Source organism: Diadema setosum, chromosome 2 (genome assembly GCF_964275005.1).
Source record: "Diadema setosum chromosome 2, eeDiaSeto1, whole genome shotgun sequence".
NCBI classification, from domain to species: domain Eukaryota; kingdom Metazoa; phylum Echinodermata; class Echinoidea; order Diadematoida; family Diadematidae; genus Diadema; species Diadema setosum.
In genome coordinates this window covers 35,444,111-35,469,007 of record NC_092686.1, presented here as the reverse complement: position 1 = coordinate 35,469,007, position 24,897 = coordinate 35,444,111, and the positions used below count along the sequence as shown (strand labels likewise).

General features: G+C 39.1%; 2 protein-coding genes across 2 annotated transcripts in view; one reads left to right on the top strand and one right to left on the bottom strand.

Moving 5' to 3' along the window:
* The window catches only part of LOC140242161 (galactosylceramide sulfotransferase-like), a 33,154-nt gene extending 33,082 nt beyond the window's left edge, over window positions 1–72 (bottom strand). The window contains exon 1 of the mRNA XM_072321930.1: window positions 34–72. Coding sequence (XP_072178031.1) covers window positions 34–36 — 3 coding nt within the window. The 5' untranslated portion in view covers window positions 37–72. The remainder of the gene's footprint in view (window positions 1–33) is intronic.
* Window positions 73–3,074: 3,002 nt separating this feature from the next.
* LOC140242150 (protein cereblon-like) lies at window positions 3,075–17,663 on the top strand. The gene is made up of 10 exons (XM_072321919.1): window positions 3,075–3,216; window positions 4,960–5,075; window positions 6,127–6,329; window positions 8,080–8,244; window positions 9,082–9,304; window positions 10,062–10,149; window positions 11,215–11,330; window positions 14,407–14,468; window positions 15,541–15,672; window positions 17,344–17,663. The coding sequence occupies exons 1-10, from the start codon at window positions 3,111–3,113 to the stop codon at window positions 17,510–17,512; spliced, it is 1,380 nt and encodes a 459-aa protein (XP_072178020.1). The 5' UTR covers window positions 3,075–3,110; the 3' UTR covers window positions 17,513–17,663.
* The last annotated feature ends 7,234 nt before the right edge of the window (window positions 17,664–24,897 follow it).

Below are 24,897 nucleotides of genomic sequence, written 5' to 3'. Positions count from 1 at the left end.
TCTTGTCCACTACAAGCGAGAGGTGGGACTTACCATACAGCATGCAGATGCAGGCGATCTTCTTCTTCTTCTTTTTCTTCTTCCTCTTCTTCTTCTTCTTCTTCTTCTTTCTTCTTTCTCTTCTTTTTCTTCGTAATTTTCTTCTAATTCCTCCTCCTCCACCTCCTCCTTTTTCTATATCTTCAAAAGGGTACGTAGCCAATCACAAAGGTAAACTTGACCGGTGCGCTGTATACCATAATATAGCTATAGGTACGGTACGGTACCTGTACATTTTGTAGAAATAATTTCAAACGGAGCCGACCCCATTAAAGCTCTGCGCTTACACGTACCAAGCACAAATCCGATATACGAGATAACAGCCGGCCGGGGGGGGGGGGGGGGGGGGGGATCCCAGCAATCGTAGGGACGTCGTAGTATGCAATCAACTAAATGTCAGTGATGATTTAAAAGCGTCGTGGAAACATAGAGCTGTATATGCGTGGAAACCGTCAGGTGGAAATTGAATGTCTTACATCGGACTAGAGTAACACTCAACATAGTAGGCCTATGAGCATGGTGTGACTTCGTGAAATGTCCATCGGAAAGAAAACATACTACAAAAACTGCCCCAAACAATTAATGAAAACAGACAGAAAATGAAAAAAAAAAAAGCCCTTACAAGTACAATTAAACACACACACGCACGGACGCACGGACGCACACAAACACACAAGACAACTGGATAAAGTGGAGTGAAATGAAAAAATAAACAAACAAACAGACCGTATACGTACAAATTGACGATTTTCCCTCTATTTGTATGTGTGTGTGTGTGTGTGTGTGTGTGTGTGTGTGCGTGTATGCGTGTATGTGTGTGAGGGGAAGAGAGGGGGCAATGATTCTGTGTCAAAATCAAGATACACAATCAAGATTTTTTGAAACATCACATTACTGCTATCATTGATTGTATCACAGAAATTACCCAGAGACTGAAACACGGTTATACATCTTGGCTTTTAATAGTATAGAAACTCCTAAAAAAAAAAAAAATACAAGTAGTAGGCCCTATGTACACAAACTGATACCATCAAACGCATCACGCATGCAGTTTGGAAGAAGTAAAGTACACTCAAGGAGATGGAAAGAGATTACAGTGGTATCTCTCTCCACCTCCCTCACTGTATTATGTAGGATAAAATAGCGGGTGCTAAAGCCTGCATCGTGATGTCCAGAACCCTCATGTAAGAGACGTACTGTGCTGCGTCGAAAATATTTTTGGACAGTATTTTGCATTATTCTCTTCTTTTCATCTGAGAAAGAGGGATGCGATAATATCAAAACAGCTATCAACTGCTTCTTTTTTTTTAAAGATTAAATCATCAGACGAACAGATTGTAAATATCAAGGGTGAAATTTCTTTAAATTCGGATGAAAGTTAAGATCGTTAATGAACTTTAAACTTTTTTTTTATGTTTCCATATGCCTAAGTGATCTTTTCATACTGTATTGAGCAACCTGCGTCGATTAAAGGTTATGTCATGGCAGCTAAATGCCCCAGTGACTCGGCACTCAAACTTGGTTGCTTGGTTGATTTCAAGGTGAACTTGAAAAAAAAAAATAAAATTAAGCTTTCGCATCATCATTTTGGGTGTATTGAACTGAACGATTTTACATTGATTACTCTGTTTTGTTTGTATATGTTTTTGATGGAAGGAAGGTTGTGTATGCTGAATTACCTTAATTGCTGAAGAACTTAATAACATTTTTGCACACAGAGCACCTTGGTGCTGGCATCACCTCAGCTATAGCTGTAATAGAAGGATGTGGCCAATTTCTATATCTGTTAAAAACTTGCGAAAATTTTGTACTATATGTCCGATTTCGTAAAACGGTATTAATCTGTTTTATGAGTAAATTAAAGTCAACTTGAAGATCCCGGGGAATCCTGTTTTGCCGATAAGTTTTGGAAAACAAAACCCTTTGCATTCCGTGTCATTCGAAAGGGAATCATGAATGGACACTATTAATATAATTCATATCAACTCGACATGAGCCTGTTCAAGAGTGTAGGCCTAATTTGAGGTGATTTCTCAGTTATTTCCCCTGATAATAGTCATGTAACACGCATATATGAATGAATGAATGAATGAATGAATGAATGAATGAATGATTTATTACCAAATTTAAGTTCAAGTTTACAATCACAGATAATTTATACAATCATTGAGAATACAATAATAATAATACAATTAACAGGAATACAAGACATGAAAGTATAGAATCAAACTTATCAACAGAATATGAAAGTACAGGGTCCAACAAATAGCAACGCGAGTGGACGTTGGCCTTGAATACAGAAGAAGAATATATGAATTCAACAAGAAAATTATTTACATTTATAAACAAGTGTATCTACACTATGTACAAGATTAACATTTTGAAATTGATAAGTGTACTTACATTACTTATATTGCTAGAATTGAAGTTTTTGCTTTGTGGATTACAAAATAAACAAGTTTATTCCAATAATGTGTATTCTTCCAATAAATTCTTCTTGAAGACGACAAAATTTTTTACGAGAGGATGTATAACGTAAATCAGTTGAAAGATTGTTCCATATTTTAACACCTGAATATGCTATTGATCGCTTCCCTAATTCTGTTCTGACAGTTTTTAGTTTAAAATTGCACATTTCTTTGTTTCTTGTTTCGTATGTATGGTCAATATGAGAAAAATAATACGATGCTTTATGAGGTAGGTTATCATTCAATAGATCATAGATAAATATTCCAATTAGGTATCTATGTTCCTTAAATACATCCAATAATTTTAGTTCATACAATAAAGGTGCTGAGTGATCCGTCACCATCACCACGTCCAGCGGGTGAAACAAGTTTGTTTCATTCAAAATGTTGCAACCATAGTAGCTCCAGATACACTTATACTCTCAAGAAGCTTTTGTAGCTCCTTGGCCCAGTTGTGTTTACTTTCGGATCGCTGCAGATTTACAGCCACGGCAAGTGCACAACCAGCGCATCGCGCAGCTTAGCAGGCATGTTTACGTTTACAAACGCTGACCGGACCCACCACAACACACGACAGCACAGACAACTACGAACTGAGGTGCCATGGCTGACGACGAAGAACTGCTGCGAAATCAAGAATTAGAGCATGAAGAAGAGAGCGACGATGAACAAGGTCAAGACGGGGATGATGATGACGAGGATGACAACGGTAATCATGTAATGTTGTGGAATTATTATATTTGTTTACAGTTTCTGGCCCAGGACATGACACGGACCCAGCAGTCTGCTAGCCCCACACGTTCATAGTTGTGTTTGCAGCGAATCAACCTCCTTATAACTGTTGGTCCAGGAAGACACTTCAGAGACTCCAACTCTCCCGTTTTCGACGGGAGATCTCCCGCCGAAAACCCATTTTTGCAAAATCTCCCGTTCTCCCGTTTGAGATCTAATTTCTCCCGCCCTGGCTCTTTGTCTCCCGTTGGAAGGGATTTCTTACTTATTTCTATCGTATGTTGAAAAAAATAAGCCTTAGATAGCACAAGAGAGCATCTAGAACCTTAGGAACTTCGCGCTTCGCACACATCAAGTTGGAGTCTCCCGTTTGCTAGGGGTTTCAGGCGGGAGAATCTCCAGATCAGAAGGTGCTTTGGGTTGGAGTCTCTGACACTTTTACACCTCCCACGTCACGAATGTGGCCCAGACAAGCGCAGGCACTGGTTTAAACAGAGATGACATTATAACAAGTATTGCCATAGACGTGCTTACACATATTTGCATTTTCCCCTCAAAATGTGAGGTTAAAACGCAGAATATGAAAAGATTCTGTAATTGACTTTTGGATGTTCAAAAGCACTGTCTGTCGCTGTTTAACTGACACTGACTACATAGTGCTGAAGGAGCTGTACTGTACAGTGCTAAGTTTATATGTAGATACCGGTCTATAGTACCGTTGATGTTTAGGCGGTCTAGTCTAGTCATACATTATACAGTGATACACTGTGATGTGGATGGTAGATTCACTGCTTCAATATTGATGCTACAACAACTTGTGTATCAGATTGTTCTTCAATATTTTTGCGTACTATCGACTGTTTTTGGTCTGTTATTAATGTTGGCATTTACCTGTTATTGGAATGGATGAAATTACTTTGTAGATATTACAGGTTGCTGTCAAGGACAGTACTATTACATAGAAGGCATCACATGATTACAGATTGCAATCAAAGTGATGAGCAGGTTTTAGTAATGGTGAATAGAACATGGTTGACTTGCTGATCAACTGTCTGCTTATAACATGCTAATCAGAGATATACAACTGTACTAATAATCCACAATACCCCACCCCTCATACAATCCTCAGCTCAGAGATGCTTGAAAAAATGTACCACTGTTACAGCAAGACTGTGCTTGCAATAAAAAAGGAGATAAGTTTCAAGAAACCCTGATGTAAAAAAAAAAAAAAAAAAATGAGTGATCTGTAAACCAGTTACATATTGTACTTATTTATTTACTACTGGGTATTTTGTTATTACAGTATTTTTTAACCTAGTGTCATGTAGAGTTCCTCAGCCAGAGTTTGCTACAGTCAGTAATTTATTTCATGCAAGTAAAATTCACTTTCACAAGCTAATATTTACAATGTTGTATGTACATGTACATGTATATGTACATTTCTTGTGTCATGTATTCCTTGTTGTTGACTGTATCCGTATGATGGTGGATAGAAGTTTATTGAACTGGTCCAAAACTTTAATTTCAATAGAAAAAAAAAAATTATGCCTTCTAGTACAGCATTTGTCACATTACTGGTATCTTGGAGCACATACATTTGTACTGGCTCATTTTTTTTTTTAAATGAATACTTCAATGAAGGTGTGAGTGTTCATAGGAGACAATGGAGTCATAATTTTTGTTTTGTTTTACCTGTGGCGATTGTCATCTCTTCATGCAGATATCAATATCTTTGAAAGACTAAGATTGCAGATACGAGGAAGGGTGGACCAAGACAGTGTCAGCAAGAGGCCAGACAAAATAACCTATGACCCTTCAAGGCCAACAACGCATTCGGTGAGTTAATGGAATAGGTCAAGTGATTACGTCCAAACTAATTACTTGCTAAAGTTGTTATGTTTATATCAATATAAACTATTTCTACTGTATCAATGAAAACCCAGTTGACAGTGACAACTTTCAGCTGATCATCCGAGCAGGATAGCAGAGATTTTCATTGCCTTTTTGTTTCGCCAGTTGAGAATTGCAGATGTGCTCCTAGGCACCGTTTCATGAAAGTTGTCAGCCCTGGCAAGTTGTTAGTCGCTGGACAATTTCAGTGAAATCCCTGGTTTTGATTGGCTGAGAAGCTTTGGTCACTGACTGTTACTATGGTACAATTGTAGTCAGAGACTGACAACTTGGCAGGGCTGACAACTTTTATAAAATGGTGCCTAGGTTATCACTTTCCTCCTTCTCCTCCTCCCTCTCATCTTCCTCCTGCTCCTCATCCTCACTAATTCTCGCTATCGCCAATGACGTAAAAAACTCCTACGCACGCTGAAGAGCTCTGTCACAGGTGTACTGTGGGATTCCTCGGTCCCTTGTTCGCTTCCGGTTGTCTCACGCGAGTTGCAGTTCCCATACGATTCAATGGAGTTCTTTGTCTACTTTTCTGTTGTTAGCCCTTTTTTTCTTGGCTATAATTCAGCTTAAAAGAGTTGAAAGTGTCTAAGCTTTACTGATTTGCAGTCACTAGAGTCGTGGCTCACTATTGCAAGGCTTCAATGTGCTGGTCACATGATGGAAAGCGAAGAAATCATTAACAAAAAATACCTCTTTATAAAGACAGAGCGTGATGTAAGTGCATGTGCAGCCAAAACCGGGGCAAGTTTGTCCCATGAGCTATCCCATAATGCATCTAAAACGCTGCTCTGCGCACGGCACCTACACACATTTGTACGTATTGGCGATACCCTCAATTATTGACCAATGCCGTTATTGTCTACACCCTTGTACATGTACAATGTACCTATCTTGTGTTCATTTTAGAAACAATTATTTCAAACTGCACAATGGGATATCCTGCGAAATATTGCTGCCTCTTTGATCCACTTTCTGTCTGCAGTATCTGGGTTCCGACCTGGAGGAATACAGTGGCCGGACAGTGCTTGACGATGAATGCTCTGTGTCTCTGCCCCTGGTCCAGTTTCCGGGCGTGGTTCTTGTTCCTGGAGAGACCCTTCCCTTGCACCTCTTCAATCCTCGGCTGATCAGCATGATGAAACACATCTTACACAACAATCGCACATTTGGCATGCTGTATGAGAGGTTTGAGAGACATTTCATCACCATCTTTTTTTCTTTTTTTTGTCCCCGCCGAACGAGTTCGAGCAGGGGACTTATGAAACGGGCTCCGTACGTGTGTGTGTCCGTGTGTCCGTCTGTCTGTCTGTCTGTCTGTGCGTCCGTGTGTGATCAAAATCTTCAATTTGCTACTTCTCTGTCATTTCTGAGCCAATTTTGATTCTGTTTGCTTTATATGATAGCACTACATGGGAGCTTTGAAACTTCTACACAGAATTTCAGTTGTGACCTTTGACCTTGACCTTTGACCTATATTGTACATTTTGCTACAAAATGCTACTCCTTCGCCATTTCTAACCCGATTTCAATTCCGTTTGCTTATGTGATGGCACTAGTTGAGGGCTTCAAAACTTTTATACAGAATTTTGACCTTTGACTTCTTTGACCTTTGACCTTGATTTTTTGACCTATATTGTACATTTTGCTACAAAATGCTACTCCTTCGCCATTTCTTACCCGATTTCGATTCGGTTTGCTTTATGTGATGGCACTAGGTGAGGGCTTCAAAACTTCTACACAGAATTTTGACCTTTGACTTCTTTGACCTTTGACCTTGATTTTTGACCTATATTGTACAATGGCTACAAAATGCTACTCCTTCGCCATTTCTAACCCAATTTCGATTCCGTTTGCTTTATATGATGGCACTAGGTGAGGGCTTCAAAACTTCTACACAGAATTTTGACCTTTGACTTTTTTGACCTTTAACCTTGATTTTTGACCTGTATTGTACATTTTGCTACAAAATGCTACATGTACTTCCGGCGGGGACATATATTACGCTCCGCGTAATTTCTACTTAAATTTCTACTTTTCCTTGTTTTTTTTTTCATTTGTAAAAGACAGTGCATCCAGCAATGTGGGTACATTCGCAATGTGGGTACATTCTACTGTACTTGCTTGATTTGATTGTTTCGGCATGGTGGAAATAAATACAGCACCCAAAAAACAAACAAATCTTTGTAGTTTTCACATGAGAAAAAAGTAAATATTATTACAAATTTTCAAGAAGGGGAAAATAAAGCTGGTAAAATAAGATTATCAAAAATACAGTATACATGTAGGAGGGTTCTGTGTGATATTAAAAATCTAGCCATTGTTACTTTCCATCCTTCCACCTTTACCATATCTTGACTTACTGTGAGTTTCAAATTGATCAACACTGATCAATTACATTTATACTTCAGGTTGGAAATTTGTTATTGAAGAAAAATCAAGAGCCTACATATGTTAATTTTGTGAATCAAAGTGAATCAAAGTTAGTTTGTTTAGATTGTATTAATTTCACCAATATTTACAATTTCTTGATGACTTCATTAAATGTACTACTGTAAAAGTGGATATTTTCGCGCAACTAATTTTTCGCGCTTGGCCGGGTAGGAAGTTTTTCGCGTGTTTATAATTCCGCGGAATCAATACATCACGCACAGGAACATATGGCAAGCAAAAATTCTCGCGTACCTTTATTTTTGCGGTACTTTCTGGTTGCGCGAAGTGCGCGAAAATTTCAACACCGCGAAAATTTCCACTTTTACAGTATAATTTATGTTTATTGATTTATTTACTTCCTAGTTAAGGAATCGATACGGATAAATCCTACTGAACATATGTTTCATTTCACGATATTTCATGATGCATTGTTTGCAGCATAGGTCATTATTACCATTCGAGTTTTCACGGATACATGAAAATGACATCCTCGTCTCAAATGCAGCCGGGACAGAGCTGCCAGACATGATGGCAACATCCCAGATGTGGGAACGACAGCAGAGATCTTCAGTGCCAAGGAGGAGGATGAGGGAGGGGTGGAGACGATGCGAATCAAGGCCATGGGAAGACAGAGGTTTAAGGTGATGGAGACGAGGCGACAGACGGACGGGTAAGACTATAATGCTCAGAACCTTTGTCTCATCCAAAGGGTTACACACAGATAATAAACAAAACTAAAAGAACATTGGGAGAGCGGAGACCGCCGCCACGCAGCTCATTTCCACCCATACACACATGCTGAAAATCACCCAATTTACCAATACTGTAAAAGTGGATATTGTCGCGCGACTACTTTTTCGCGCTTGGCCGGGTAAGAAGAGTTTCGCGTGTTTTTAATTCCGCGGAATCAAGTCATCACGCACAGGAATATATGGCCAGCAAAATATTTGCGTGCTTTTATTTTCGCGGTAGTTTCTGGTTGCCAGAAATGTGCGAAAATTTCAGCACTACGAAAATTGCCACTTTTACAGTCTAGAAACCTTCTGTTTTTGTCATCAGCTTCCAGCTGCATGGCACATAGCCTGAGCAGTGCACACACTTTATTATATTACTGTGGAAAAATGATATAAATTTGAACTTGAAGTTGTAGATATAGCTAGGATTTACTGGAAATTTGGGCGAACTGTACATGACTCTCTTTGACTGCCGGATTCTGATTGGTCACTGTTGTACATGATTCTCTCTGACTGTAGGATTCTGATTGGTCACTGTACATGACTCTCTTTGACTGCAGGATTCTGATTGGTCACTGTATATGACTCTCTTTGACTGCAGGATTCTGATTGGTCACTGTATATGACTCTCTTTGACTGCAGGATTCTGATTGGTCACTGTATATGACTCTCTTTGACTGCAGGATTGTGATTGTTCACTGTATCACTGTATATGACTTTCTTTGACTGCAGTATTCTGATTGTTCACTGTATATGACTTTCTTTGACTGCAGGATTCTGATTGGTCAGGTGATGATCCTGCCAGAGAGGAAAGTGGCAGACCCCTTACAGTGCATCCGCTGCCATTCCCTGGACCGCAGGAGGATCGTACCCCACCACATCGCCCCCTCCCGCAGCGACGGAGGGGTGCGGTGGCTGAAGGAGAGGCGGAAGAGGTACCTCTCGGAGGCCAACTTTACCTGGTGGCCCCCCTGGGTCTACGAGATGTATGATTGTGTGAGTGTGTGGGGTTAGAAATCAAGAGGATATTTTGTGTGTGGGGGGGGGGTGGATGGAAAAGGTAAAAGGAGGAATACAAAGTCTTGTGTGGAAATCATTGATTTGGAAGAAATGTGTTGACTGCGATGATGGCAGTTTAGGTTAATCTAAATCACAGCAATCACTGAGGGAATTGGCTGGCACGCAGACAGTGATCAGTGTTTTTAAGATGGAATTCCACAGCAGTCATTGTCAAGTTGATTTTGATAAATAAAGTGAAATCGTTCAAAGAAAATTTTAGAAATTACATCAGACTTTGGACATGATAAGAGAAATTTATGTTCTGGGGGGTGTTTCATCAACGCTTGTCAGCCCCGACCACTGTCGGCGCTGACCAATTTCAGCAAAATCCTTGGTTTTGATTGGCTGAGATGCTCTGGTCACTGACTGTTACTATGGTGATTCAATTTGTCAGTGCTGACAAACGTTGATGAAACACCCCCCTGAAGTTCTGAAGTTTCTGAAGTTCTGAAGTTCCACAAATGCATATATAAGGAAGAAAGAGGGTATAAAATTTCTTATACAGTCATACAATGAGATTGAAAAAAAATAGTACTGGTAATCTACAAGGTTCTATAGTTGATGTGCAAATTAGACATCCCCATTACAAGTCAACTGTATATTCAGACTTTGATCCTATTTGTACTGCTGTGGCCTCTAACTGGGGCTTTCAGGGATCATTTCACTGGACTTCATCCTTCATGTTTGTGAACAGGATGTGCTGATGATGAGGATCAAACAAGAGCTGAGTGGCTGGTATGAAAACTCCATGCAGCTGAAGACTGTGCCAGCTAACCCTTCAGGTTGGTGTTGAAGTTTCTCCCATAATTCTCGGTATCGCCAATACCTAGGTGCCGTGCGCAGAGCAGTGTTTTAGATGCATTATGGGATAGCTCAGGGGACAAAATTGCCCCGGTTTTGGCTGCATGTGCACTCGGGTCACGTTCTGTCTTTATCCAGGGGTAATTATTGTTAAAGATTTCTTCGCTTTCCATCATGTGACCAGCACATTGAAGCCTTGCAGTTGTGAACCATGACTCTAGTGACCGCAAATCAGTAAAATTTAGAAACTGTCAACTCTTTTAAAGCTGAATTACAGCCAAGAAAAAAGGAGTGACAACTTAAAAGCAGACAAATAACTCCATTGAATCATATGGGAACTGGGACATGAGCGAGACAACCGGAAGCGACAATGGCACCAAGGAATCCCACAGTGCATCTGTGACAGGGCTCTTCAGCATGCACAGAAGTTTTCTGCGCATTGGCGATACCGTGAATTGGGGGTTCACAAGGCACTTTTTCCCCCTCAAGGCTCACTGAATAGACCAATTCTATAATTTGTTCAGATTCTATGCATTCTTTGTTCACAAAAGCTGCCCTCAACAACCACAAAGCTTGCCAGAGCCTTGCCCTACCTACATGTAGCAACAGATGAGTGAATTCCTGCCTATCGAACTTAATGGGAGAGAGCAGGTGAACTCAGTCGACAGCTTGCCAACTTTGCATATTTTGCTCAAATGCACAACTACGCCCAAATGGATTGCTGAATCACAATATGCCACAGTACATTGAAAGTGTCATAGCCCGTGTCTAAAAATGTATTTCACAGCAAAGCTTGCAATTTTCTCTACAATCTTGCTGCGCTACATTTATAGCATGAATGCTTCTATAAAGAGTTATGTGGTTTTGAAAAAGAATGTTTCCCAAAAGCACTTGTGTATTTTGGTTGCACTTGTCTATTTCAGTCTGAGAATAATGTAGCACACAGGTCCACCCCAGCACACAAAGAGTTAAAATGGTTTTGCAGCGTGACATAGTTCACTGTGACCCAGGTCAACAGTATTGCGTGCCATCTCATCCTACTGCAGATTTCTCATTCTGGGTGGCCAGCAACATGCCCCTGGATGACAGCCAGAGAATCAGCCTGCTGAGGATAAACTCTGCTGTGCAGCGGCTCAGAAGGGAGCTAGAACTCTTACAGAAAGTATGACCTTTGAACTGTGAGGTGGTGATGAACTTGCCTCAAATTTGTTTTTCTCCTTAAAGTCACTGTTGGGGTGGGATGGAGTGTTTAACACTTCCGCTTTTCACTTCTTACGAGATTTGCTCTTCCTTTCAAGTGATCCTATATCTGGAGAGCAATTTCTTTTATTTTTCTTTCCTTAGGGTATAAACATATGTATATGTACAATGTATTCAAACTCTGTAACAAAAAAAAAAAAAAAATGTTTTGAAATGTGCATGCAGTCATAACTTTGTAGAGTTGGAAGGGAAATGAAATATTGGATGTTCACCAAGCCATGAATGAACAGCAGCAATTAATTCATTTCCTGAGGATTACATAAACTTGTACTGTAATTTTCTTTTTTCCGTCAGAACAATGATGCACATTCAGTGCATGTTTCTCAAAACTGCGCCCCCTTCCCACCCCCACCCCCCCCCCCAAAAAAAAAAACGTTTAGCATTTCTTTCATTTTTTTTTTTATTATACCCCTGCCACACATAGTGTGAAGGGGGTACATAGGAATCACCGTGATGTTGGTCGGGTGGTCGGTCGGTCTGTTGCAAAATCTTGCGTCGTGAACTCCTCCTACAGTTTTGAAGCAATTTGAATGAAACTTAGGGTAGATGATGATATTGAGGTATAGATGTGCAAGACATGTTTTTTGTGTTTGTCGGACAATGCGTTGCCATGGTAACCATAATTTTACCAAAACCTTGTGGATTGAATAACTTCCATAGTATTTGAGCAATCAATTTCAAAATTAGTATCTATGATGATCTATCGGTGTAGTAATGCAAGACTCTCTTTGTGTTTGTACTTGACAAAGCGTTGCCATGGTAACCGCATGTTTTCTTCAAAATCTTGTGGAGTGAACAACTTCCACAGTTTTGAAGCAATTGAAATCAAATTTGGTAGGCATTATGGCCTTGAGGCATAGATGTGGAACACATAATTTTTGTGTTTGTCGGACAAAGCGTTGCCATGGTAACCATACTGTAATTTTACCAAAACCTTGTGGATTGAATAACTTCCACATCATTCAAGCAATTAAGGTCAAATTTAGTATGTATGATGATCGGGAGGTGTAGTTATGCAAGACAACAATGTGTTAATATAAGAAAAATGTGTTGCCATGGTAACCACTCATTTTTGTATCAAATTGAACCGTTTAATCTATGAAGGTGAAATTTGGTGTGTATGATGCTCTTTAAGTGTAGTTTTGCAAAATGTCCTTTGTATTTGTATCAGACAATGCGTTGCCATGGTAGCAGCTTTTTTGTGCCTCCGCCAACGAAGTGGCCGGAGGCATTATGTTTTCGGGTCGTCCGTCCGTCCGTCCCGTTTTGTTTTTGTCGATATCTCAAGAACCGTGTGGTGGTTTTGCATCAAACTTGGTATGAGGGTATATCCTTGGGGGATGATACTTTGTGTGGATTTTGGGGTCACAAGGTCAAAGGTCACAGGTTATTTTGTGAAAAAAAAATTGAAATTTCATGTTTTTCTCCATATCTCGCAAATGGTTCAAGGTATCTTCATGGAACTTAGTATATATGCTTGTACCGATGGGCAGTGATTATCTAGGGAAGTTAGGGGTCATGGGTCAAAGGTCAGGGGGTCAAAGGTCAAGGTCAACTCCTCAAAATATAACTACTTTCCTTATATTTATGCAATGCCTTAAGGATTTTTTAAAAACTTGATGTATGCATGTATAACCCAGTATATATTCTGTGGGAAGTTTCTTGCCAAAAGGTCAAAGGTCAAAAGGTCAAAGGTCAAGTGAAAGTGCTAAATTGCACTTTTTCCGACATATCTCAAAAATAACTCAAGGTATTGTCATGAAACTTACATATTTATGCATGTTCTACCTAACAGTGATTCTCTTTGGAACTGTGGGGTCAAAGGTCAAAGGCCAGGTTTCGATAATACTATTTTACCATTTGATACTGAAATTATACTTTTTCTCAATACCTTGAAAATTACTCAATGCATAAACTTGTAAAAGGGTCAGAAGTCAAGTGAAAATCATCAGTTCCCCCAAATACCTGCACTCTGACATTTTAATCATTCATCCAATTGAACCTAGTTCTAGGAAAGTGAACGTTCAGCACATTTGTGGCAAACCTGTCATTTTAATATTTTGCCAATTGTGTGAAACTGTCATCACACATTGTCAAGACATTGTACTATAGACCTATTGGGAGAACCATGTATTATGGCGGAGGCATACACCAGTCGCCGTAGCGACATTTCTAGTTTTTTTCAAATCCTGTGGAGTGAACTTCTTTCACAGTTTTCAAGCAATTGAAACCAAATTTGGTAGGCATTATGGCCCTGAGGTATAGATGTGGAACACATAATTTTTGTGTTTGTCACACAAACCATTGCCATGGTAACCACAGATTTACCAAAACCTTGCAAATCGAATAACTTTTCCATCATTCAAGCAATTAAAGTCAAACTTAGTATGTATCATGATCTAGAAGTGTAGTTTTGCAAGACACCAATGTGTTACTTTAAGGGAAATGTGTTTTTTTTTTTTTTTTTGTATCAAAATAAACCATTCAAGCTGTGAAGGTCAAATTTGGTGTGTATGATGGTCTTTAAGTGTAGTGATGCTGGGGGAAAGCATGTTTCCATTTGCTGTAAGTTTTATACTCAGTGTCAACTCTGTAATTGTACAGTAAACTAAAATTATTCTGTTTCCAATTCGACAAGTGCACAAACTTGGTATTAACGTCATTGCCCTCATGACATCACATACTATAAAGCAACACTAGGGGCGGGGGTATTAATCACCTTCAGTGATAATTCTAGTTTTTTAACTAACCCATGACCTCACTTGCTACTCAATGCTTTGGAAAATGTGTGAGATATATATTTGGGGTAGTTCTGCTTTGCCGACAGATACGCAGATAATTGTACATGACTGGCAGCATACAATTACAACTTCAACTACTTCACTCATTAAAAATCATGTTTTTTAGCCCCAAATATTTCATGCCTGCAAAGGATGCGATGGTTACTCTTTCTCTTCATTTCCACCTTTTATCCACAGTGTACCATGCTCTGCTGTGGAGAGTGCTACACTCAGATTGCAAATAAAAGCGATGTATTCAGGTAAGTATTTATAACTCCTTATCATCCTTGTGTGCTCATTTTGTAATATCTCTGTTCTACACGTTAGTTGAGGGCGTGGCTGATTATGTTTATATTGATAGTAGAAAATTGTACTGAACATCATTCAAGGCTTGATGAAGTTGTTATGTCTCAGTTATGTATTACAGGGCAAATTTTCTTGCCAAATGAAAATACTGTTTGCAGTAGAAGAGGATAATTATAAAGTATTATTACTCATATCAGACATCTGAGCTGTGGTTCTACAAAATTGTATTCCACTTGTTTTACGTGCCAGCAGCTAAAAGAGGGGTGTAGTTCTTATATCCCCCTTTTTACAAATGCCTATGGGATTTACGTGTTAAAGGGGAATATAGCATTCGGGCACTAGAGCACTCAGTGATGAAAATTTGCTGTTGATGTGAGTTTTGCGACAGAGGACAAATTCCTGTATGTGTATGCTAACTCGTAAAAATAGAGGACGGTCACTGTACAGCTAGTGTGTAAGTGTTTGTGTGACAGTGCGTGCTGCCTGTTATGCTCGCTGCATGCCTGAGCTGTGCATGTGTGCATGCATGGTATGGATGTAGCTTAGTAGTGGTGTAGAGCTCAAGCTGGCACCGATTGGAAATTTGTTATTGTGAAGTTGAAAAAAGTTTACATTGTAAGAGTTTATGTTACTGCTTAAGATGTGGGTAATAGTAGTGATATGGACTGGCTACTTTCGGGGGATACGACATTAATTGCCCTCACTAGAATCGTAAGTAATAATAATGATATAAACTGGCTACTTTCGGGGGATACAACATTAATTGCCCTCGCTAGAATCATATTGCCCTCATCTTCGACTTGGTCAAAACAATTCTAGTTCAGGCGATAAATATTGTATCACCTTCAAGGCCAGACCATATTATATTAATATACTCAGGATGCCAAAAGCTTCTCTCAAGAACAATAAAAAATAAAATAAATAAAAAATAAATAAAAATAAATGGGGGGGGGGGGGGTTGGAGGTTTGAATCAGAACAACAAACTGGAGTACATGCAAGTCCATTTCCCCTGTGCTCCTATTCAGCATGTCACTTGATGGTCCGATGGCTGCGTACGTCAACCCGGGAGGGTACGTCCATGAAACACTGACTGTCTACCGAGCCCAGAATCTGAATCTCGTCGGGAGGCCGTCTAAAGAGAACAGCTGGTTTCCAGGGTAAGTCGGCAGTGCAGGACATGTTTGAACTACCCAGCAGTTTTCAATGCCATGTTGTGTTGCATAGCTGTGACCTTCATGGTAATGATATATTGATATAATATGGACTGGCCTTCAGGGGGATACAACATTTATTGCCTGAACAAGAATTGTATTGCCCGAGTCGAAGACGAGGGCAATACAATTCTAGTGAGGGCAATTAATGTTGTATCCCCCGAAAGTAGACAGTCCATATCATTATTATTACCCATTTTAGGCATCTTGAGCAGCAAAATAAATCATTGCAATCTAAATTTTAACAATTTTCCACTCGGCACCAGCTCGAACTCTACACCACACTGCGCGCTGCATCCCTATACACAGCTCAGGTACGCGGTGCGCGTATAACAGCTAACTCACACAGGCGCTGCAGGATCGTCGGGTATGCGGCGTGCGTTAACAGCAAGGCTCACACAGTAACAGCGATCGTCGTAGTTTTACATGTTAACCTATGGGATTTTGCCCTTCGTCGCAAGACCACTCAGCGAGAAACTGTACTGTCATCAACAGCAAATTTTCCTCACTAGGAGCTCAAGTGCCCGGATGCTATATTCCCCTCGTTTTTAACACGTAAATCCCATAGGCGTTATTCAAAGCGGGGAATATGGAAAATTGCTCCTCTTCTCCCTGCTGGCGCGTAATCCCGCACACATCCCACAGCTCAGATGCCTGATACGGGTAATAGTTTGCAGTAGTTACAGTGTAGTTGTGTGGTAAGTGTTAAGATTAATGGTGGAAAGAGGAGAAGTAAGAGTAATAGCAGTTGGAAGTAGTAGTAGAAGTAGCAGAAGTGGAAGTACTGTGGACTCTCAGAATAAATGACACTGACATATTAGAATCTTATAACAAAGTAATTTTCTTGCCCGAAAACTCAAAGTGTTTTTGTATTTTATATTTATTTTCAACAAAAAGATATATCAAGTAATTGACTGCTCCTAAGAAGTTTTAATGAGATGTATTTGTAGTATTAGTAGTGACAAAAATAGTAGTAGTATTGTTGTCGCAGCAGTATTAGCTGTTGCAGTAATAGTGAACGCTTTTGAAATATTGGTGAATCTAGTTGGTGATGGTATTTGCAGTTGTGATGGAGAGTGGCAGATTTTCTGTTCAAAACATCACTGTCCACTGTTTTCATTCCAATTGACATTGCATGAGGAAGGATGGTGATTGGACTACCACATTGACAAAACTCATATGATTTCACCTTACTATTGTTAATAATTTAGGGATACCTAGCAACATGATAATACTTGTATGAGCAGTCATGAAAAGACCCCCACCTTATGAAAGTGGTGAATCAGGTAGAGAGAAAGGTTAAAATGACATCCCTCCCTACTCCCAGTCATAATCTTGGGTTACTGCACACCACTATGAAATGATAACTTTCATGTAGTCAGACAGTCACAACAGGTATTTTCCCTCATAATAGACTCAATTTTTGACTTGGTTTGCAATTGTTGTTTCTACATTCAGTCCATTTAATGAACTTGGCTTTATCATAGCAATTTGCTACTAGTGGGTGTATGATAGCACACGAAAATGAATTTGAAGACAAAAATAGAAGACGAATCAAAAACCCAAATTTATCGTCAAATGCATGTGTCTACCCCCTTTCCCTACCGCTTTGACCAGCTACGCCTGGACCATACTCCAGTGTCGCAACTGCACGAGTCACCTGGGCTGGAAGTTCACCGCCGTCGAGAGGAGGCTGCGGCCGGAGAAGTTCTGGGGCCTGACGCGGTCGGCTTTGAAGACGGGTCTCCAGACGGATGAGGAGGAACACAGCTTCCCTCTAGAGTAGACAAATCAACATCTTGGGTTCCTGGAACTATGGGCGTGGTGCCAGTGTGCACCCAACCAAGCATTTCAGATAAAGGGGGAGGGGCTTATTAACCCTCAAGGTGGTGTTCCAGACCAGTTAAAGCTAGTCTGAAAAGAAAGACTAAAATTTCCTAAGCAAAACAGTGAAAATATTATCAACATTGGACAAAAACTTAGGGATGTTCTTATGAAAATTTTACTAATTTCTTTTTTTTTTGTTGTTGCAAAATGGTTCCTAAACAGTTGATATGAATGAGCTGATGATGTCATCACCTCAAGAATTTCCATTAATTGTGTCAAAAAAACTGGTGGAAATTCAATTATTTTGCTATTAAATTGTAAAACAGAATGATATTCTTGGCTGAATAGCTTAAAATATATTAGTCAGATAGGTGACTGTATGATTAGGATTCGAAACTGGGGCATGATTGATTTTGCACGAAATTCCAGGATTTTGTGTACAAAGTATATGGCAAGGTGTGAGGTGATGACATCATCAACTCACTCATTTGTATATTCATATTGACTGTTTAAGAAGTGTTCTATGAAAATTATCAAACCTTCACAATCTTATTACTTCTTAGATCAAAATTGCACTGTTGTGCTTATGAAATTTTACTCTTTCTTATCACATGAACTTTTAACTGGTCTGATTTCCCCTTTACCATGTCCCTCAATGTGCCCAGTGCCCAAAAATGCTAACCCAGTCAGTGCCACATCTGATTGGATATGTAGGGGAAATAAGAGTACAGGCGGCTCCTGTTGATAACGAAGTCCTCATCGGGACTGGCAGTTTTCTTTGGTTTCATTGAAATTTCATCATAGCCAAATAACAAAGTACATTATAAAGATATATAGACAATAATTTTGTCACCTGAATTTGCACTTCGTTTAAATGAGAGCCTCACTATATCCATGTTCATGATAACGGGAGTGCACTATTCTTATTTCTGGCGAAGATTAAAGGCAATCAAGTGAAACTTGATGCTCAATGATCTATTCAGTGGAGTCAGTCATGCGTATTTCACAATTGACCACAAGATCAACAGGCACCTAGAATGACCGTGTGTAGGTGGCTAGTAAACGCAAAAAGGACACTTTGCACTAGGGCAAGCATGCACAAAATTTGTGCATGCTTGCCCTAGTGCAAATGTCACATTTAATGTGACCTCAAGGGTTACCCCTCTTCCCCAGCTAATATCTCAAAATAGATTAATTATTTATTATCTATCACAAGATTGATGCTTTCCTTCAGCTTATCATGATGAAGGTGGTTCTCATACAGAGTTACATTCACAGGTACGAGCAGTTTGACATTTCAGAGCTACAAGGTCATTGGTGGTAAAATGTACATGAGATGTACTCTACCTAATGCCTATTTACCTCCCAGCTCATTACAACAGAAAAAATGTGCATATCCAACAATGCTACAACCGTGGTACTGGGCAGTATACATATAGGAAAACAATACTACAGCTTCCTATTCAATGATATTCATCAAAAATGATATTTCATCCTCGTGTACTACACGTGTGTTTATACCAAAACACAACTTCATTATACCACGATACTTCAACTGCACATACCGGTACCATGGTATATAATGAAAAACAATTCTTCGATAACATTATACCATGATGCCATATAATACTTACTGTTTGAAGATCAAAAAGGCATTGCGTGATCATGTAGACGGTGTATTACTGTTTGACTTCCAGTTGTGTCCAGCTTTCATTGCCAAATAGTGAAGTCGGATCTTTTGATAGGCCAAGGTTGTAGCACTGTCCCATTTGTTCCACTTGTCGTGATACAGTAGATCTGCTCTGTAAAAAGCTGAATAACACTTTTAAAAACAGTATTATGTCATGATTACAACAGATGGTTTCAAGAGATTGACTTGAAAATGTATTACATACTTTATACCTTGGGGGTTCCTCCATGTGTGCTCTCAATATCATGCCAATATCATGCATGCCAGATGCCTTGTTACATTGCAGTCACAATTTGGTAACTCAGCTTTGGAGTGCAGATCAACCTGAAAATTAATGTAGTACAGACTTTATACCTTGGGAAGTCCTCCTTGTGCGCTCTCAATATCATTCATGTCAAATGCCTTGTCACATTGTAACCACTATTTTGATAACCCATCTTCGGCGTGCAGATTGCGCAAGATGTAGGTTTGGTGTGGGGCAAGGGTCATGTGGTTGTCATACAGACAATTTTTTTTTTTTTGGTAGTATCATTTTAATGGTCAACATCAGTGGCATGATTCATCATAATTGTTAATAGCTGACCTTGTTCTTGCTAGAACTTGATAAAGCTCTGCTGCTTTTTGACCAAAGTTCAAACACTGGAAAAATTGTACATCACTTTGGCAATTGCTGACAAGTTTGCTCTGGCAGTATGAGACCTGAACCTTTTGACTTTTGAATGGAGTTCATGGACATTAATGTCGTCATACAATGTAGTTTCATTGTTATTACCCAAATAGATAGACACATTACTTCTTTGTTTGCACACAAGTGCATCATATAAGATATCAGACATCTATTGACGACTGTGTCTTCATGTGCTCTGGGTATTTTGTGAAAGTGATAACGGTTATCTATGTCATAATTTCATTTGTAATTAGAGTGGAATAAGGCTGTGAAATTTTGGAAGAGCTTTTTATTTTCTCATCAAACAGTAACTGTGGTAATTCTCATCCTTGCAAGAGTATTTGCCAGGTATAAAGCATTTTGAAGAATGATGTAAAAACCATAATCATACAGAACAGGTGAAATTCAGTACACTCATTCAAATTACATAGCATCTCGACTTGTAAAGCTGATAAGTAATCTAGTGTAAAGTATATATGGTACACAGAACCCCCCCCCCCCACACACACACACAAACCAGAAAAGGCAGTTCATGTGTAGATCATGAGTAGAGTAAAATGTAATATAAACTACAAAATATATCATAGAACATTGCATAATGCATTGACGTTCCGTGCTTCATATGTCACAAGTGATACGGAAAGGAAGCAGCCAACTCGTAGACATCGCATTAATTCTGCTACTTCCCTCCAGTGTTAATGTTCAATAGATGCGTATTAACCCTATTCTAACTGGGCTATTTGAGACCAAGTTTTTACTGGGAGGGGGTCAATTTGACCCCCCTTCAGATCTCGGCCGCCGATCGCGCGATCGCCGCAAAATTTTGCCTAAACATAGAGGCGGATGTCAACTATAAGATTACATGGTCATACAAAAGAAAAATTTTGATTTTCTATTTTTAGTAAATGAATTATGCAAATTTACGCATTAAATAATATTTTCACCTATAACTCCATTAAAATGACTGAATGATTGCTAAATTTTTGTGTAACAGTTCCTCAAGAAACATTGAACAAATTTCTTGTAAAAAATAGCACCATCAAAATCAGTTTCTTTTGTTTTTTTTTAATTGTTTTGTTAATTTCTTATGTATTTCATTGTGTTTTGACCTTTTGTTTTCTATTGTTTTTTGGCCAAAATTTGTTGCAGGCACTTTTTAAAGCTTATCTACATTAAAATTGATTAATTTCAATGGTTAAAAGTTGAAATAGTCTAATTTATATCAATTTAACCAAAACACACAATTTGCATTGGATTTGCACACGAAATCATGAATTTGAGCCATTTTCGCATTGACATGCATACGCAAAACATTACGTAACTTCAGAACGGTGTACCTGGACATCGCTAATTTGGTCTCAAAATATGCGGGAGACTTCAAAGAAAAAAGCCATGAAACGACGCGGCAAAATCTTTGCGCGTTGTGGAATCGCGGCGCAAAATGTCGGGGGGAGGGTCAAATTGACCCCCCCAGTTAGAATAGGGTTAAAGCCTCAGTGTTTGAGTTAAAATGCAATCATCTCATGCTGTAATAACAAGAGTGTAGTGTGCAAACATGGCTTACAGATTTAAAGGTGGTTTATTGACGGGAGTATATATACTAGTATCCTATTTCCCTTTGAAACGGAGGTGCTGTTTTCTTGCTGTATTGTCAGTGTATAGCCACAATTGTATCTTACTGTGAATGACTGTGCAAATAACTCACACATGGCATAGTACAACTCAGAAAATAGAGGTTTAGAAGTTAACAATGATGCGATAGGAATCTTATTTACCACCTGTACACTCGCATTTATGGACGCATACCTTTACAGTAGATGTAAGTTTAAGTCACACCAAGTTTACCTTATTGTAGCATCTCATTCCTTGATTGCTATGAACCGAAATGACTTCTTATAAAGCAAGAAATTTCATCCCGGAACAACAGCAAAACCCCACCACAGAATAAACAAGAAACAATCAGAACTTTTCCAAAAAAGGTAGATTGGTCTCCCCACACCCATCCCCCTAAATAGTTTCATTGGTATCATATGATCTTATTTTATGCTTCGCGACAAATTTGTACCATGCGCATTTTTGAAATGAGGTATAATCAGTTTAATTATGTAGAGAAAAATGGGTAATTGAGCACAACTTTAACCCCAATCTCGCCTTCATTTTCACATGTAATTAGGCCATATCGACTCAAAGCTACGGGGGCTGTAGAACTGATACCAAGCGGAATCATGTCTTACGTTATAATGTCTCTCCAATTAAATTTTGGTTTCAAGAATGATGATTTACAGATGAATTTTTGATTATATTAATGTGTTCATTCAAATGCGAGGTTTGTTACACCTTTATTCACCCACAAACTTTTACTGTGCAAATGCCAGCTTTAGTGTTTTAGAACAATGGGGCGCAGCGATTAAAACAATCTTTCATTTTCTTTGTGCCCCATTTTTCATGAGACATATTTTCCCATTATTTTGCCACCAAAAGCTATATTAGGGAGCTTTAGATTTTAGACGCGCGGACGTTCAAAGGGGAAAAAAAAAAACATGTTCTGAGCGTGCGCAGTAGCGCGGGTCAAGTTGACGCACGCTTCTGCGCACGCTCAGAACATGTTTTTTTCCCTCTGAACGTCCGCGCGTCTAAAATCTAAAGCTCCCTATTGTATGTATTATGAAGAAGATGTCTCTTTATCTCTTTCTGCCCAACAGGATAAAATCCTTCGAGTGTTGAGTATAAATGCAATAAAATATTATGGTGAATGTTGTATGCAGTATACATGTAGTTTTGCTTGGCATTCTTGGTTGGGTCAAAGGTCAAGTTATTTCTTATCTTGTGTAGGTTTTCTTTCAGCCAGCACTTATATTACTTGTCAGGACTTCGAGTGTGAATGATCATTTGTTTGAGCTTGTATATATATATATATATATATATATCTTGTATATATATATATATATATATATATATATATATATATATACATATATATAGTGTGAAAAGAAGAGCAAGGTGGACGTAGCTAGGGTCAACGTGCCTGTTTATTGCCGCCGAGCTTTCGGTCCCAAACGGACCTTCATCAGGGCTTATTAATGGCGGATATAAAGGCTTGCGCCTTTGGGACATTTTCGTACAACGTAGTAGGCAAAAGAGGAAAAATTCACGAGTGAAAAAAGCCTTTGGTGGTCAAGGGACTTCGAAATCATTGCTCCTTAATTGGATAAGCAGCATGACTTCACAAAGATGGAACCACAGGAATGGGAAAAAAAATGAAACGCAATTTACTAGCATTGAACCATCATGGCCTTGGAGCATTTGCTGCAGAAATCATCTTGTAATCATTGAAGTTGGCACCGGTAAATTTCACTGCATATACCTATATTGGAGAAACATTACATTAGGGAACGGGGGTTGATATTCATTAGAAATAAATCATTAAATTCATAAGAGAAACAGTAAAGTAGTCGTTTAAACCCTGTTGCCAATTTAAGAAGCTGTTATAAACGTGAAAGAAAGAGGCTTCTGAAAATTCAGCTGCTGAAATAAAACTAGACGGATGAAAGGGACTCCAATGAGACAATTTTATTTTTACTCTGCCTTTTGAAATACAATGTACTAACAATAAATATGCAAAAGGAGGTATTATGTACATATACATGTGTAATAAAAAAAAAAAAAAAAAGATACAGGACCAAACCTCAGACATGTGATTTCTGTTGTTTGATACATTAACTACGCAATGTTTACGTATTTCTGTTGTTATAAAACACCTCCAGATATAGGAACAAACAACAAGATGAGTACACATTTATATCAACTCGTTAATGATGTGTCAAAATGCTTTTCAGATCAATTTTGATGTTTAGTTTACTGAAAAGAAGCAGCATAAATCTATTAGCTATGAGAGTAACGAACTCTTCAATCATCATAGATTGAATTTAGATTAAAGGCAAAACAGTATTTACAACCCTATACTATTCATTCATATTCAATCGGGACAGTGCGTAAATTCTACGTGTTGGATGACTTCGTACAAGTCCTGTTAAGTTGAAATGAATAAAACACCCAACAAAGTTTACCTATCTCAATTGATCAGTCAACTTGACCGCGTTCTGGATTTCATCTTTATAATGAAATGCTTTAGTGATACATTAATAAATAGATTTACGAGGAATTTACATCAGCTAATAGAGCACGTTCACAGCAACCCTTGTAATATTATCTACTAACAAAATCTTAAGGATTCAAAATACCAGTTAATCTCTGCCAGCTGAGGCCGCTCGTAGGCCTACCCATTCTGTTACAAAAGACTGTGTCAGACCAGTTTATTGCCATAGTTTCCTTGTTCGTCGTCATTCTGTGAAAAGACTTGACCAGTTCTCCTTCATGGAATGTGATGATGTGATGACATAGGCACGAACAAAGGCAATGATATATAACGAGTATTTCCACCTCCGATGTGAGTATGAGAGTGGGTGAGGAATCCGGATGATTTCTGCGGTACAGTGTTTAACCGAGCAGCATTTTGTGACAGGGACGGAATGTGCATTCCGCTTTAGTCCACTGTACGTGGGTGACGCCGACAGTGATGTAATCAGTGGCGGATCCAGGGAGGACCGCAACCGGCGCACGCCTCCCCTTTATTTTTTGTTAAAACAAAAGAAATAAAAAGAAAAAAATGGGGGAGGGGTGCGTGCGCCCCCCCCTTTAATTTTGTAAACGCGCCCCCTCTTTACGGAATTCCTGGATCCGCCCCTGGTAATGACCGTGTCCGTCGCGAGTTGTATCGTCTTTCCTTCCTGAAAGCAGATTGAATATTTCTTGGGGGGGGGGGGGGGGTTCAGTCGTCATGCTGGCATCACGACAGACAAGAGAATCACCCAACAGTTTGTCTTAGATCAATCTGAAGTCCACCTATAGAACGGCCACTCAAAAATGAAGTCGCAGTCACATCGTCACACTGCAGTGGAAGTGGGTTGATCAACCTTCCACTAATAGG

Excerpts from the sequence above, each read along its gene's own strand:
- LOC140242150 (XM_072321919.1), top strand. The coding sequence starts at position 3,111 with ATGGCTGACGACGAAGAACTGCTGCGAAATCAAGAATTAGAGCATGAA. Across the intron at positions 9,305-10,061 it reads TCTACGAGATGTATGATTGT|GATGTGCTGATGATGAGGAT; the intron begins GTGAGTGTGTGG and ends GTTTGTGAACAG. Across the intron at positions 10,150-11,214 it reads TGTGCCAGCTAACCCTTCAG|ATTTCTCATTCTGGGTGGCC; the intron begins GTTGGTGTTGAA and ends ATCCTACTGCAG.